At 34.3% G+C, this 15,369-nt stretch overlaps 4 protein-coding genes across 12 annotated transcripts; 1 reads left to right on the plus strand and 3 right to left on the minus strand.

The window, feature by feature from the left end:
- Positions 1–474: 474 nt before the first annotated feature.
- On the minus strand, positions 475–5,589 carry LOC105196501 (zinc finger CCCH domain-containing protein 15 homolog). Of its 3 annotated transcripts, none has more exons than XM_011162462.3 (6): positions 5,161–5,589; positions 4,229–4,891; positions 3,350–3,840; positions 2,452–2,929; positions 1,046–1,396; positions 475–816 (listed from the first exon to the last, which is right to left on the minus strand). In XM_011162462.3, exons 1-6 carry the CDS (start codon positions 5,509–5,511, stop codon positions 751–753), a joined length of 2,400 nt encoding a protein of 799 aa, XP_011160764.2. In that variant the 5' UTR covers positions 5,512–5,589; the 3' UTR covers positions 475–750. The 3 variants fall into 3 exon arrangements, with proteins under 3 accessions (XP_011160764.2, XP_011160765.2, XP_011160767.2); XM_011162463.3 differs by having other exon boundaries at positions 2,461–2,929; positions 5,161–5,582; XM_011162465.3 differs by having other exon boundaries at positions 4,962–5,290.
- An 813-nt stretch (positions 5,590–6,402) lies between these two features.
- Positions 6,403–10,016, minus strand: LOC105196498. 4 transcript variants are annotated; one of them, XM_011162458.3, is made up of 6 exons: positions 9,650–9,773; positions 8,914–9,579; positions 8,332–8,840; positions 7,735–8,197; positions 7,242–7,529; positions 6,403–6,630 (listed from the first exon to the last, which is right to left on the minus strand). In XM_011162458.3, exons 1-6 carry the CDS (start codon positions 9,680–9,682, stop codon positions 6,565–6,567), a joined length of 2,025 nt encoding a protein of 674 aa, XP_011160760.1. In that variant the 5' UTR covers positions 9,683–9,773; the 3' UTR covers positions 6,403–6,564. The 4 variants fall into 4 exon arrangements, with proteins under 4 accessions (XP_011160760.1, XP_011160761.1, XP_039308714.1 ...); XM_011162459.3 differs by lacking the exon at positions 9,650–9,773 and adding an exon at positions 9,856–10,016 and having other exon boundaries at positions 6,442–6,630; XM_039452780.1 differs by having other exon boundaries at positions 6,442–6,630; positions 9,759–9,781.
- A 1,107-nt stretch (positions 10,017–11,123) lies between these two features.
- On the plus strand, positions 11,124–13,347 carry LOC105196499 (eukaryotic translation initiation factor 4E). The gene is made up of 4 exons (XM_011162461.3): positions 11,124–11,276; positions 11,793–11,974; positions 12,073–12,390; positions 12,730–13,347. The coding sequence occupies exons 1-4, from the start codon at positions 11,178–11,180 to the stop codon at positions 12,842–12,844; spliced, it is 714 nt and encodes a 237-aa protein (XP_011160763.1). The 5' UTR covers positions 11,124–11,177; the 3' UTR covers positions 12,845–13,347.
- Positions 13,348–13,458: 111 nt separating this feature from the next.
- Positions 13,459–15,333, minus strand: LOC105196497 (fas-associated death domain protein). 4 transcript variants are annotated; one of them, XM_011162456.3, is made up of 5 exons: positions 15,024–15,333; positions 14,573–14,942; positions 14,061–14,237; positions 13,854–13,984; positions 13,541–13,725 (listed from the first exon to the last, which is right to left on the minus strand). In XM_011162456.3, the coding sequence occupies exons 2-5, from the start codon at positions 14,904–14,906 to the stop codon at positions 13,585–13,587; spliced, it is 783 nt and encodes a 260-aa protein (XP_011160758.1). In that variant the 5' UTR covers positions 14,907–14,942; positions 15,024–15,333; the 3' UTR covers positions 13,541–13,584. The 4 variants fall into 4 exon arrangements, with proteins under 4 accessions (XP_039308716.1, XP_011160758.1, XP_011160757.1 ...); XM_011162455.3 differs by having other exon boundaries at positions 14,573–14,961; positions 15,008–15,319; XM_026137795.2 differs by having other exon boundaries at positions 15,008–15,315.
- Positions 15,334–15,369: the final 36 nt, after the last annotated feature.

The raw sequence follows: 15,369 nt of genomic DNA on the forward strand, positions 1-15,369 counted from the left end.
TAATGCAAATAAAACAAATTTTTTCAACTTATAAGTATGTGTTCGAATTGTTATTATTAACTCTCTCGAACTTGACGTCAAAATCAGACAGCATTACTGATATAGAAAACTTGATCTGTGAAACCCATTTAACTAAAAGACGCTAATTAATTTCATAAAGAACTATAATTCCTATAAAAAAAAAACGATTACCAAGTTTATTTCAACAATAAATTAATATTTATAATTGACGGTCCAATAGATATTTATCTTTTGAAGGATTAAGCATTGTCTATTAAAATTTCCGTAATATCTATCAAACTCTCATCATTTAATTATAATTAACATCAATTCGTAGTTTTGAAAACATCGATAAAAAATACGACACTGCTCGCAATGCTTTGAGTATTGCTGACTCTCTAATATTTTCTTTGTAAAAAAAGAATCACCGAATGGAGTGACATGTAAACGATAAGAATTGATTACTACAAAGAATACGTAAAATAATAACTTTAATGATGTAATAGAGCTTGTATAATTATTCACTTAAGCGTGATATTCATTGAAATTCATTCGAAGAAATAATAATTACAAAATGCTTAAATATGGCTCTAAAATAACTTACACTACTATACCTTACACTACATCTAAATACATGCAGTCTTATTTGCTTATATTACGCAACTACTGATATTTACACATTAAATATGGAATCAAATTTCATAAAATAAATTGAATCGGAACGTGATCGTGAGTATTAAAACGTCTTATTCAGTGTTTTAAAAAACCGATGTCGTCCGTCATATTCTCCAATTCGCTGAACATCTCATCAAGATGCTGAAATAAAAAAGTAAATGTATCAAATGTATGCAAGATCGAAAGAATTTTTAAATACACGACTAATCATATGCTAGACTACAGAAAAAGCAGCATCCAACTGTTGTAAAATTCTTTAATATGATTGGTTTATACATTTAGATCTGATACGAACTAAAGACAAGAACTAATAATATTACAGAATCATAAATGCAAAACTGCTCTTTCTGCTAAATGCAATCATACTTACATCTGACGGTTCTTCGTTATCTCGTGTTGTTACCGATGGCTTAGCCCTAAACGCTATATTTCCATCGTCGTCGATATCTTCATCTTCATCATCATTCTCAGAGTCCTTTGCATTGTCCTCTTCGTCATTGTAATCATTCGGTTCTTCAACATCGTCATTGTCGTCATCGTCATCATCGTCATCATCATCGTCATCGTCATCATCGTCGTCGTCATCTGATTGCATGTTATACATGTCCGTATCATCGTAATCTATGGGTTCCTCTTTGATCTGTGTGAGCATTTCCTCGGCTTCAATCGAACGTGATGGAAGAGTCTCCGATGCTGAAGGCGTTTGAAGAGGCTGCGAAGTCTGCATAGGAAAATAAAAGCATTACTAATCCTTTTGAACAACTATGAAACATTACATCTTTTATTTTACTGTCTTTATAAAAAAATATTATTAAACTCACGAAAAAAACTATTGTTATTGGAAAATTATTCAAATCCAACATTATATGCTACTAGTTCTAATAGTATTACTCCATATGAATGGTTTTATTTTATTTTAAAGATTAAATACAAATAACAATTTAAAAACAACCACTACAAGCAACAGAACGAAGATAACAGCGCTTAATTCCACATTGATTTAAATTATTATATTTTAACTTTATTTTAAATAAAAAAATACATTTAAATCACAATACACATTTCAACTTCGCTTAGTTTTCTTCAGTCGTAAATATAAAAATTAAGATATAAAATTATAAAACATTATAAACATACTTGACTCGATAGACTAATTAAAAGTAACAAAAAGCAATATCAAAGTTAAATTTTTTTAAGTATAAATTATTCTGTATGTTAATAATAATAATCAGATGTGTCAGTGATATACATATTGATCAATATTTCTCATTTTAATTTTAATCAACGACTGAAAAAAACCAAGTAAGATTGAAATATGTATCATGATTTAGATGTTTTTAATTTAAAATTAAAAAATTAAAATGTAATTATTGTTTAAATTAATGTGGAATTAAACACTGCCACCTTCGCTTTATCGCTTATTGTAATCGTTTTCGAATTATTTAGTTTTACATTAACGAGCTCGTGTATATTTTTATCAAAATTACCTACATCAAAATATGTTTAGTCGTTTTAAATGATGATTTAGAAATTTATTTTGGGATGTCATGTGGCTCCGTGAGAGAGCGACGGACTTGTAGCGATAAATCGCGAGTTCAAACCTACATATCCCGTGTATGCGGGTTTTTAAATTCATAATCTTTAGCGGGAGTCACAGAGAAACTCTTTAGATCTTTAGTATAACAACTGTGTGATACCACCAGCTCTCATTACTATTACTAGGAATTTGTTTCATTAATTAAAATACAATATACAACGTAATGATATTAATTTTACATCTATTACCCAAGATTGTCGCTGTTCCTCTTGCACTACCTTAACCGACGCGTCGACGCCCGACGAAGGCCCAGACAAGTGAGAGTTTATGTTTTCCTGAATTTGCGAGGACGGTTTTCCTTGTACTTTATTGGAATTATCTTGTAATCGCACCTCTACATTTTGATTTGCCGATGATTTATCCGTGTGATTGATTTTACGTTCCACTGTTTCATCAGTGTTTCTTTCTTCTTCCTTCAACTCGTTAACATTGAGCTGAAGTTCAATGTGATTCGCATTACGTTCCTTTTCCGCTTGTGTAGCGTTATTTGGCTCCTCTTTAACCTTTTTAACATCAGGCTTAGGTTCTTCGGAACAAGTGTTACCTCTCTTCCGTCGAAATCTAACGTTAATGTTCCTCTTGTCCCACATTAAACCGTATGCTTGCTTGTAATCTGATATTGCATCGTCTACACTATTATATCTCATTAGAATATTTCTGTAATAAAATGTTGAGATAATATTATAAATAAAAATTCATAAAACTTAATAATACCTTAATTTTAATTTTAATTAACATTAATTTTTATATAAAATTAAATTAAAAAAATAATTTTTATATTTTTATACTTAATAAATTTACTTAATTTTTAAATCATTTTTAAAAAACAATTTTTTCTTAATTTATTATCTTAAAAATTTCATAAAAAATTTATAAAACTTAATATCTTAATTTTAATTATAATTAACATTAATTTTTATATAAAATTAAATTTAAAAATATAATTTTTTATTTTTATACTTAATAATTTTACTTAATTTTTATAATTTTTAAAAAACAATTTTTTTCTTAAATTTATCTTAAAAATTTTACTATATTTGCTGTACAAGTATAGTGGTATCTATCTCTTTAACTGACCGAGTGTTCTTCATCTTTCGCGTTTCTTCATCTTGTGCTTTTGGAAATTTACTCTTTATCTCGCTTGTTTTAACAGATTCGGGCAAGTTTCCTATAAACAAGGTATAAGGATCTATCTCCTCGGGATTATCCTCGTCTCTTAATAACTTTTTCTCGACCTTCAAGTATCCTAAGCCAAACTTAATCTTTTCCAAATCTTTTATAGCTTCGTCAATATTCACATCTTCCGCCATCTGAATGAAGCAATATCTCGGCCCACATGGATTTTGAAAATGTATGTTCAGTATGTCAGAATGAAATTTGCTAACAATGTCCTTATCTAAATCCGTGTCGGGAAATTTAATTATTAAACTCTGAGCATTAACTTTGTTCTTCATGTTGTATTCACTTTCAATTTTTAGAGCTCTCTCGGCATCCTCTCTGTTCCACGGTTTATTAACGTAATTTTGAGACATTGGCTTTCTTTGCTTATTCTTCTTTACCACTTTTTCCTGAAAAGTTTGATCGCATTAGCTAGCCAGAAAAAGAAAGTAAAAGTGTTACAAATAACACCGTTACTTATTCATAATAATAATTTAATAATAATATCACAATTTGTTATAATAGTAAAGTCAGAATTAAGTCATTTTTAATATCATTATGTATTACTCATTAAAAAAAAATAATTTTATTTATTAGATAATGAGTTAATTAACGAGGTACTTTTTTCAATAAATAATGTTTAATGGTAACAAATTATTTGCCAAAAGTATTACTCCAGTCCTGGCATTATCATTACCGTTATAAAAAATTGTAACATTATTACCAAATCATTATTATAAAACAGTGATGAGTTACTTGTAACAATTATATATATTTGATTAAAACAATCACTAATACAATTTTCACATCCTGATCCTCCTTCTCATCGCTGTGTCTGTTGCTCATGATTCCTGATGGAATGGAAGGTATGGGATGGTTGGGTATAGGAACGGTCATGTGATTTATAATAGCGTTATTAGTCGCGGTATAATTATTCCTCCGCCACTCCAGTCCGAGATTACCCGTCAATGTCGCGCCGAAATACGCCGCCTGATCAAACTGACCCTGCGTCTGTCCACCGACAAATCGCACCATCCTTCTATTTTTACGGTGAAAATTATTTCTCTGTACGAATACATTGCTCCTACTGTGAAACCTTTCGCGACGTACATAGTTACCCCTGAGTGGAATCTCCCTGGGAATTGTATTGGCGAGATCGTGGGGATTTGGGGGTGGCAAGGGAGACGTTTGCGGCGTTATCCACTGCCAGGGGGTGTGTGCGTGTGTCCACTGAATCGGGGAAGGCACTGGTCCGAATACATGTGGCGGAGGTGGGACTCCACTGGGCGGTGGAGGCATAGGAGGCAGGGGTGGTTGCCCGGGTAAAGGTTGAGCGATAGTGGAGGGTGTGGACGACGACGACGGCGTGTAATTGGCATACGTGGAGGCATCGTATCCAAAGTTGATGGTAGACTCCTGCTTGAAAAAGGTCCGTTTGTTGTCACTGTTTTCCTCGTGCACCTGAAGATCGAGAAAGTATGAATTAAAACGGAACACTCGCGCCGTGACTCGTTGATCTTAGGACACGTACGGCCGGGCGCTCCCACGTCGGAGCGGTATTCATTTCGTCGCGCGAGCTACATCAGTGCAATCGCGCACGTATTGTTTATCATGGAGAAATTAACCTAGAACGTTGTGCCACGCGCGAGAGAGAACGAGGAGCACCAGGCGCCGTCGTCGAACCGTCGCGGTTAGAAACAACGAGAGGGAACGCAAAGTCGAACAATTACCGCGCGCTTCATACTGCCAGCCTCAAGATGATTCGCCTTACAAGATAGCAGCATTTCCTGAGTTACAACGTAAACACATCGTAGCGTGAGCATGAGTGACAAGCGTAGCCACGACGAGGACGCCAGTGATGCCAACCTCACGGCATGCGCGCACGACCATTCTTCCGTGCAAGAGATAAATAAACAGGAACGACCCTGACCCGATCCTGACGAGAGATGACGAGGCGAAATTGCGTTATGCAATCCATCATCGTCCATGAGAACGCCATCAGCGCATTCATTCGCATTTGCGTTCGCGGAACGTTGAACTGCGTCGGACATCCATGCTTTCTCTCTCTCTCTCTCACTCATTCATCGTCTTTTCCTTTTCAGAGTATCGATCCGCGATACGACGCGTCGCGCACACGTGTCAACACGGACGCATCGCGTCTGAAACGTACGAGCGAAGCACAGACTATAATCACTAAAGGGATCGCGTGCTCTACTGTAAAAAAAAAAAAAAAAGATTTCAACGTAGAGAATTATTACTTATTAATTGTTTTATTTTTACAATATTTAGCAAGCTCGCAATTTTTAGATTATAATTGACATTAATTTGTTGGAATGACGAGGTGATTGTTTCAATGTATGTACTGCTGGCTATCCTTTTGTTTATATGTTTAAAAAAAGGATAAAACGATATGAACATGAATAGATTGATTACCACGAAAAATACACAAAATAATAACTTTAATGATACAATAGAACTTACATAATTATGCACTTAAGCATGGTATTCATTGGGAAAAATAATTACAAAATGCTTAAACGTGGTTCTATGAACGCTTACACTACAGTATTTTAAACGCACATGCAGTCTTATTTGTTTATATTACGCAGCTACTGTTTTATATATTACATGTGGAATTACATTACAGATGTGCGAACTATTGGAACAAAAGATTTCTATGTACGAAAAACAATGTTGATTATATGATATAAAGTCTTATTAATTGTATAAGTCTTATTGATTATATATCAATAAAGTATTATTAAATATATGATAAAAAAATCATTTCAAATACGATTTTATTGATTTTACTGATCATAAAAATTCAAATTCGAACGTAGATTCGAAAATTTTGAATCTAAAAGTTTCAAATATGAATCACATATATTAACAATCTTATAAAATCATATTTGATCTTTATATCATATAATCTATATATATATATTATTTTTTTTATATAAAATCTTTTTTAATATTCACATATAAAAATTCAACCTAACAATAATTAAAATGTTAATTAGAAAGTTATGTTTCAACAATTTGATTCGGCATTAAAAAACTTTGATTCGCACATCCCTAGATTACATCATAAAAAATCTCGATTATTACATATGACGGTGCGTATTGTAACTCACTCATTGTTTCAAAAAATTAATATCGCTCGTCATATTTTCCAATTCGCTGAATATTTGATCAAGGTGCTGAAATAAAAAAAAAAGTGAGATGTTTACGCTCGTAAAATGTTATTGAAAGATTTTAAATATATATAACATATTATTAACAGGGTTGGGTAGTAACTAATTAAAAAGTTAAAAATTAAATAATGAAGTTAAAAAGTGAATAATTTTAATTTAGTTAATTTTAAATAATTTAATTTTTAATTTTAATTTGTTTTTTTAAAACACAAATTTAAATTTATTAAACTTTTCTCAAGTTAATAAATTTATCTATGTAAAAAAAAATTATGAAAAAAAAGTACATTCCTACATAAAAACAATATTATTTCTATATTACTTCATATAAACTTCATTTATAAATAAAATATTAAATTTATTTGATGATGCATATATTATAATTGTTTTGAGCAATCTCTAACTTTAATAAAAACTTGCGAATTTCTAATGTAATATAATTAATAATGCTTTTCAAAATTAATTTTTAATTTAACTTAATTTAATCTTAACGTAACTTTAGTTAATAATACATTAACTTACCCAACCCTGATTATTAATATAATTAGTTATATTATATCTAATGTGATTAACTATACTGTATCTATTATAATTAATAACTAATCATGCAGTACACTTACATCCGTTGGTTCGTCTTTGTTCTCTCGTACTGTTTTCGATGATTCTGTAAATTCTGTATTTCCATCATCATCGGTATCCTTTGCGAAATCTTCCTCATCATCGTCGGTATCATCCGTCTCCTCGTCATCGTCGGTATCATCCGGCTCTTCATCGTCGTCATCCGACTGCATGTTACACATGTCCAAGTCATCGTAATCTATGGGTTCTTCTTTAATTCGTGTAAGCATTATCGGTTCCTCGGTAGTTCCGGCCTGTGCTGGATCTTCCGATGTTGAAGGTACTTCAGCCTGTAACATTTGCACATAACAAATAGAAACATTATTATTAATTCTTCAGAACGATCATAATATAAATTACACGAAACATCATACAATTTTACAATGCCCGTTCTTATTCCAAGAATTATCATAAAAATTGATTATTTTATGCGATTATAATATATTATGCACAAATTAACAATACGGATTTTATATCTATTATTATTATATGTACCCAGGATTGTTGTTGCTCTTGCATCGTTTTGGCTGACGTGATTGAAGCTGGCAATGAAGCGGAATGAGAGTTTGTATTTTCCTGAACTTGCGAAGCCGATTTATTTTGTGTTTTACTAGCACTATCTTGTAATCGCGCTTCTACATTATCTTGATTTGTCGATGATTTATCCGCGTGATTAATTTTATCTTCTTTCGTTTGACCATTGCTATTTTTATCCTCTTTTGATTTGTTAAGATTAGGTTTGAGTTCAATATGATTCTGTTCCTTTTCCATTTGTGCGGCATTCTCTGGCTCCTCTTTAACTTTCTTAACGTCAGGTTTAAGTTCTTCGGGAAGATAAGCATTACCTTCCTTCCGTCTAAATTTAACGATGATACTCCTCGTATCCCACATTAGACCATACGCTTTTTTGTAATCTGCTATCGCGTCGTCTACACTATTATATCTCATGAAAGCAAATCTGTAATAAAATGTAATCATCAGTACAATATAATTAAAAAATATTAAATAAAATATTAAAATATTATAAAGTATTCTATATATATAATTTTTCTGTATTCATTATTATATAAATATTTCTAAGGCATAACTCACTGCGTGTTCTTTAACTTCCGTGCTCTTGATACATCTACTCTTGCCTTCGGAAACTTGCTTTTTATTTCGTTTGCTTTAACAAACGTGGGCAAATTTCCTATGTACAAATTATATGGATTTATGTCTTCAGGCTTCGTATTTCGAACATCCTCGTTTCTCACCGCCTTTTTCTCGACTTTTAGATATCCCGTACCAAACTTGATTTTCTCCAATTCTTTTATAGCATCATCAATATTGACACTCTTTGCCATTTGAATGAAGCAATATCTCGGACCGCTCGGATTTTGAAAATGTATATTTCGTATACCAGAATGAAATAATCTAACAATGTCCTTATTTAAATCCGGATCGGGAAACTTAATTATTAAACTCTGCGCGTTAACTTTATTCTTCATATTATATTCGTTTTCAGTCATTAGAGCCCTCTCTGCATCCTCTCTGTTCCATGGCTTACTGGGATAGCTCTGAGACATTGGCTTCCTCTGTTTATTCTTCTTTACTACCTTCTCCTAAAAGGGATTTGATTGTATTAGCTATCCTCGTAACAAACATATATGCTGTCAAAAATATGTTCACTAGTACAATTTTTACATCCTGATCCTCCGTCTCCTCGCCATGCCTGCTGCTAACAATTCCTGCTGAAATGGAAGGTATGGAATGGGAAGACAGAGGAACGGTCATGTGGTTTATTATAGCATCGTTCGTCGCCGCGGCATAATTATTTCTCTGCCACTCCAAACCGAGACTACCTGTCAAAGCTGCTCCAAAATACGTATTTTGATCAAATTGACCCTGCGGCTGTCCGAAACGCATCGGCCTCTTATTTTTACGATGAAAATTATTTCTCTGGACGTACATGTTGCTTCTATTGTGCGCGAACCTTTCGTGACGAACGTAATTACCCCGCAATGGCATTTCCCTTGGAATCGTGTTAGTAATCTCACGTGGAGTTGGAGGTGGCAAAGACGCTTGTGACGTTATCCATTGCCACGGGGGATGTGTCCACGCTTGAATGGGGGTCATTTGGGAAGGCACTGGTCCGAATATATGTGGCGGAGGTGGGACTCCGCTGGGCGGCGGAGGCATGGGGGGCAAGGGTGGTTGCCCGGGTAGAGGCTGAGCGATAGTGGAGGGTGTGGACGACGACGACGGCGTATAATTGGCATACGAGGTGGCATCATATCCGAAGTTGATGGTAGACTCCTGCTTGACGTAAGTTCGTTTGGTGTCATTGCATTCCTCGGTCACCTAAAGATCGAGAAAGTATGAATTAAAACGGAGTGCGTGCGTTGTGACTCGTGGACTTCGGGACATGTACGATTGGACACTCCTTCGTCAGGACAATATTCATTTCGTCGCGTGAACTACATCGGAGCAATCGCGCACATAAATATTGTTCAAGCCTAGACAATTTAACCTAGAATAACCTAGAACATTGTTGCACGAGGGGGGAAAAAAAAAGCACGAGGCGTTACACTGAAAGTCGTGCTAGAAATGGTATGGAGTAGATGATTTGAGCATTACCGCGCGTTTCATACTGCCAGGCTGCAAGGGGATTCGTCTTTACAACATAGCAGCGTTCCGCGAATTACAATGTAAACATCGTAGCGCGAGGCGCGAGCATGAGCAACAAGCCATAACAAACGCGTAGCCACGGCCACGGGAAGAACGCCAGGGCTGCCAATCTTCCCTCTAACTCCGAAATATTTATTCCGAAGGTTTGTTCGCATTGTATGCTTTGATTGGATTTGTCGCAAACATATTTTAGCGTCCCAGCAAACGAAAATGAATCGAAATGGGTAGAAGTGTAGATTCATTTCACTATTTTCGAATTTGCGCTTCAGATTTTTCGAATTCGTTTGAATCCAAATTCGCATTTCAGTTCATTTAAATACAAAAATAATACAATAGCGACATGAATTATTCATTCGAATTCAAAATGATAAATAGCACATTTCTTATTCCAATCCATTTGAGTCTAATATTGAATTCAAAGATACTTTGGAACTCTAAAAGTGCGAATTCAGACTAATTAAAATAAATGCAATTTTCAATTTATTTGGATTAATTTTTGTTTGCTAAGGATTGTTGCAGAAAATTCTTTGCTATTTTAATCCGCCATTTTAAATCCGCCATTTTGAATTTTGAAATTCTGATTGCAGATTCGAAATCAATAATTCAAAAAAATATACATATATATATATATATATATATATATATATATATATATATATATATAACCGTAATTTTTCATAATTTTATCAAAATTCTATAGTAAACGGATTTTTGATCATTTATTCGGGTCTCCTGGCCCATCAAAAGAATTCTATAATAATTGCAAAACTTTGCCTTTTTTACGAATGCAGTCAGTTTCTGGTTATAGTGGTTATATACTGCTCAAAGATGATAATTAAAATCGACCAGGCTAAGTATCACCTTCACAATAAATTTCATGTACTTTAGTTTGTGTGATGTGTGCCTTGCCTTGCAGGACACAGGACACACCCATTTATAGATGTAACATGTTAAAAAGATACATAATAATAAAAATAAATAAAACATTTTTATTATAAAATATGCAAAATATGTTCCTCAAATGTTTCAATGTTTTATGCAGAAGGTGCATAAATAAAAGGATGAGAAAAAATTTATAGAACTTTAAGGAAGATAATTTAGTTCAAATGCTAATCGTGCATCTCGCGAATTTAAAAAATTCTCACCATCCCGCGCAACGAAATTGCACCCGAACCGTCTTTCCACGTCTTTCGGAGCGCACTCATGGGCGCGCGAGTTGGCGGCCGGAGGGCCGAAGCGCCGGCGGGGCCGGGCGGGGGCGCTGCGAACGGATGACGGATGTCTCGCTGCCAGTTCGCGGCTTCCACGGTGTGAGCAGCGAGCGTGCATATTGGAGTGACATGGCCACGAGTATCTCGGAGGAGATCGAGGTATTTTAGCGGGTCGCGTGACGGATCTTTGTGTCGCGCGGAAGCGTCGATTTCGGCCGCGGATCGCGGCGCGCGAGAACAACGGTTCGTCCACGTGCGACGACAATTCCTTCCGCCTGTGATCCTTTTCCATACCTTTCCATATCCTTCTCCCACCGCGTCCCTCCGCTGCTTCCTCCTCCTTCTCCTCCTTTACCACGTTACCGAATGTTCACCGTATAGAAAGTGTCTCGCAACCGCGAGGTTTGCGACGCTTTTACATTTGGTAGAGGTACCCCGCCGCGCCGGTCGCCCCTTTCGGTTGATCTATAAATAATCACCTTCATACCGGAAATATATCGCCCGAAGCGGCGTGGGACCGACCGGCGAGATGATGCCCACGCGATTTGTCGTACAGGTTAACGCGGCCACGCATAAGGCCGCCCTGTACCACCCGCCAAATCGAAGAGGCGTCCCTGGACGTGATTGCGCCCGGTGTCGAGACGAACGATGACGTAGACCTGTCTTTGTTTCCAGGAAATCGATCGGAAGCAGAATACGGAGGTAGCGAGTACTGGCGAGTTCCCGCCCGAATACTTAATCAAGCATCCCCTGCAAAATACCTGGACCCTATGGTATTACGAGCCCGACAGGAATAAATCATGGGAGGAGAGCCAACGGGAGATAACGAGCTTCGATACAGCTGAGGATTTCTGGAGGTAATGGTTTCCTTTTCTTTATATTCTTCTCTAGTGCATGAAAAATGTCTATGAATTGCGTGTAATAATCTATTAAAAATTTTTTTTGCTATATCCAGCTTGTACAACCATATAAAGACAGCTTCGGAGTTAAGGCAAGGTTGTGACTATAGCATGTTTAAGCAAGGAATTCGGCCTATGTGGGAGGACGATCAGAATAAGTGCGGCGGACGGTGGTTAATAAATCTAGATAAGAAGCAAAGAGCTACCGATCTAGATAACTTTTGGTTAGAAATTCTCCTATGCATGATCGGGGAAGCCTTTAATGAATATTCTGACGACGTTTGCGGAGCTGTAGTGAATGTCAGACCAAAAGGCGACAAGCTTGGTATCTGGACATCAAACGCAGATTGCGCGGATAGTGTTATGGAAATCGGGTAAGATATCGTGCCACGTGCCCACAGGGCGCGGAATAGCTTGCCACATGACAGGAGTTGGCGCAGCAGCCAAAGTTGGATAGAGTTTATCTTTTAACGCGCGGCAGAACATATGATTGATACCGCGTCAACTTTCGCCGCGCGGCAGAAGTTATGTTTGGCTACCGCACCAACTTTTGTCGCGCGGTAAAAAATATGATTGGCTACAGCGTCAACTGTCACCGTGCTGTAAGCCTTGCCGCGTCCTGTGGGCATGAGACATCAAGTTATTTAACGAACTCTTTCGTATCCTCTAAAATTTTGAACTTCTCAATGCAATGTGATACTTTGTAATTTTAGCCGGAAACTGAAGGAAAGATTAAGGATTACGTCTAAAACGACTATGGGATATCAAGTACATAAAGACACCATGATTAAAGCTGGAAGTCAAACAAAAAATACTTATACACTTTAAGCATCACTAAATTTGATATCACCCTTGAGTTCATTTTAATATATTAATTGATATCAAAAATCGTTGATTAAAACATTAACAATATAATTGTGTGAAAATATATCTTTGCATTATATTGAAATATAAAAAATGAAATTTTGTTTTTCAAAAGTGTATACTTAAGTCGTAGTTACGTTTCCGTAATAACGATAGAGACTAAATGAAAATAAATCGCATATTACAACAAAATAGATGAAATATATTATCAATATAAATAAAAAATTAATTTAAGAAATAGTATACATAGCTACAAATATAATTTATGAGATACACGCGGACTGCTGTATTTTTTGTGGCTGATAATATGTATGGTTAGGATAAATTTATATACTTAGTATAATTCTTGCAACTTCTTTTCTTCACAGATAAATCCTTGTAATCTCTTGTAATATTTCTGTAATTTTTCTTGTTAAACTTGTATTGTACAGTAGTGAAGCACAAGCTACAATTATACTCGAGATTTTCTTAGAAATATCAAAAGTGTATTGGCATATGTTTCCATACCTTTAATTTTATTTTTACATTATCTATAACTTCTATACATTTTGAATTATCCATCTTATAATTATCAAATATTTTTTCGTTTATTATATTACATTTAATTAACAAGGAAAAGTCAAGGCACAAATCCTCCTAACAAATAATAAAAACACCCAATGAAAGATATCGGTAGAAAAATCTTGTATTATCTACCTGTATCACTACGAATACATTTTCTCAATTTTCAATGTTAATTCCTCTACAATTTCCTTAAGATCTCTCCGTCTTGCTTTTTCTAAAGCACGTATTAAATTTATGGCCCATTGTTCCATGTCAGATTGCTTTGTATAAATCAACAACATCTACAAACAAATCTCATTTGAACGTCAAATTCAATTCAAGATTATATTTTAGATATCTGTCTAAAAATAAATGTATGTACATATGCACATATATATTTAAAGTCTTTATTAGAAACGCACAATCTTACCTCGCGGCTTTGATCCCTCGAATCATAAGGATATTTATTTTGTATAGCATCAATATCACATTCTCTAATACCTAAATGTCTAGCTATATCTCGCCAATATCGACCCATTCTGTCTTGGATTTTAACTATCACTTGAAAAAAAATTTTATATATATGTACACACACATAAAGAAATACAAATATTGTAATTTAAAATCTTAAAAATACCTTCATTTTGTAATTTGTCAATTTTAAGATCATGTACATTCTGTCTTATTGTTTTCTGATTACAATGTAATGTTTGTGGAATATTACTAGATAATATAGTTGAACTTCCTCTTATCGAAGACTGAGATAAATTATGGTGCGAACTGCATGCAGACTCTAGGCTGGTAAACTCTGATGCTGATAGTGGTATTAAGGTTATTATAAAAAAATATAAATTGTTAAATTTATATTTTCAAATTATTTTGAAATATTGGCAATAAATAAAAATTTTGTTACCAGAGTATTGGTAGATTAAAAATATGTGTATTTTTAAAGTTTTTAATTTCAAGTTTTACATTATATTCATATTTCTTAACTGCATTATTATCTAAAAATTTCCAAATTAAATTTGTATGGCGTTAAGTATTTAAAAAAATTCTCAATGCATCAAAATTTTGTTTTGTTGTTCCATGAATTTTTCAAATAAATTCCATAGATGTTAAAAAAAAAATGTTTAATTAAAAAGTACTCACTTTCATCTTTTTGATATATATCATATAAAGATAATAGTGGCATTGTCAAATTTTTCAGCCAATTTTCATAATCTTGCAACTTGTTATCTAAGTCAGGTTTGTGAATATATGTTTTTGATATGTACCATAACGGTTCTATATTGCTGTAACTCACAATATTCCGTTTTTCCAGTAATCTTATGAACGTTTTGAGGTCTTTTATCTGACTCAATTTACGTTTCGAATCGATCTCATGTGCGTAATTGCGTTTCAGTTGATCCAAAACATTACTGTCAATAAAAGGTTCAGCTATATTGAGAAAGTCTTGACGAAGCAGGCTGTATTTCTCAAGCATTGTGTCCTTCCAAAAATTTTCCAAATTTCGAAATTTCTGCGACATGTAATTAATTCTAAATACTTGGGATAAACATTTCATTAAGAATTTTAGAATTATACCTTATGTATTTTATACCTCGTTTTACAATGCGTCTTCTTTGAAAGTTACATCAGACTGTTTGATTTTGACATCCTTAACACAAACAAGTTTTCAGATTTAGCCTGAAGTACTTGATTACTCCGCAAAAAATTATCAAATCAGATAGCTTGTTTATTCTTTTAAATATGCAACATAATCGTGTGACACATAATCATTAAACTTGGAAAAACGAATATGTTTAACATTTAAATTATTGTAGAAGTTTTGGGAAGTCCAGACGTTAACAGCACATGACAGATGAGTTCTTCAATCTTCTCCACGTTCGTAAAGCCTCCAAATCTGTTCCTTTTCATATAAATATTTTAACCAATTGAAATGAAAG

Source organism: Solenopsis invicta, chromosome 8, assembly GCF_016802725.1.
Source record: "Solenopsis invicta isolate M01_SB chromosome 8, UNIL_Sinv_3.0, whole genome shotgun sequence".
NCBI lineage: Eukaryota > Metazoa > Arthropoda > Insecta > Hymenoptera > Formicidae > Solenopsis > Solenopsis invicta.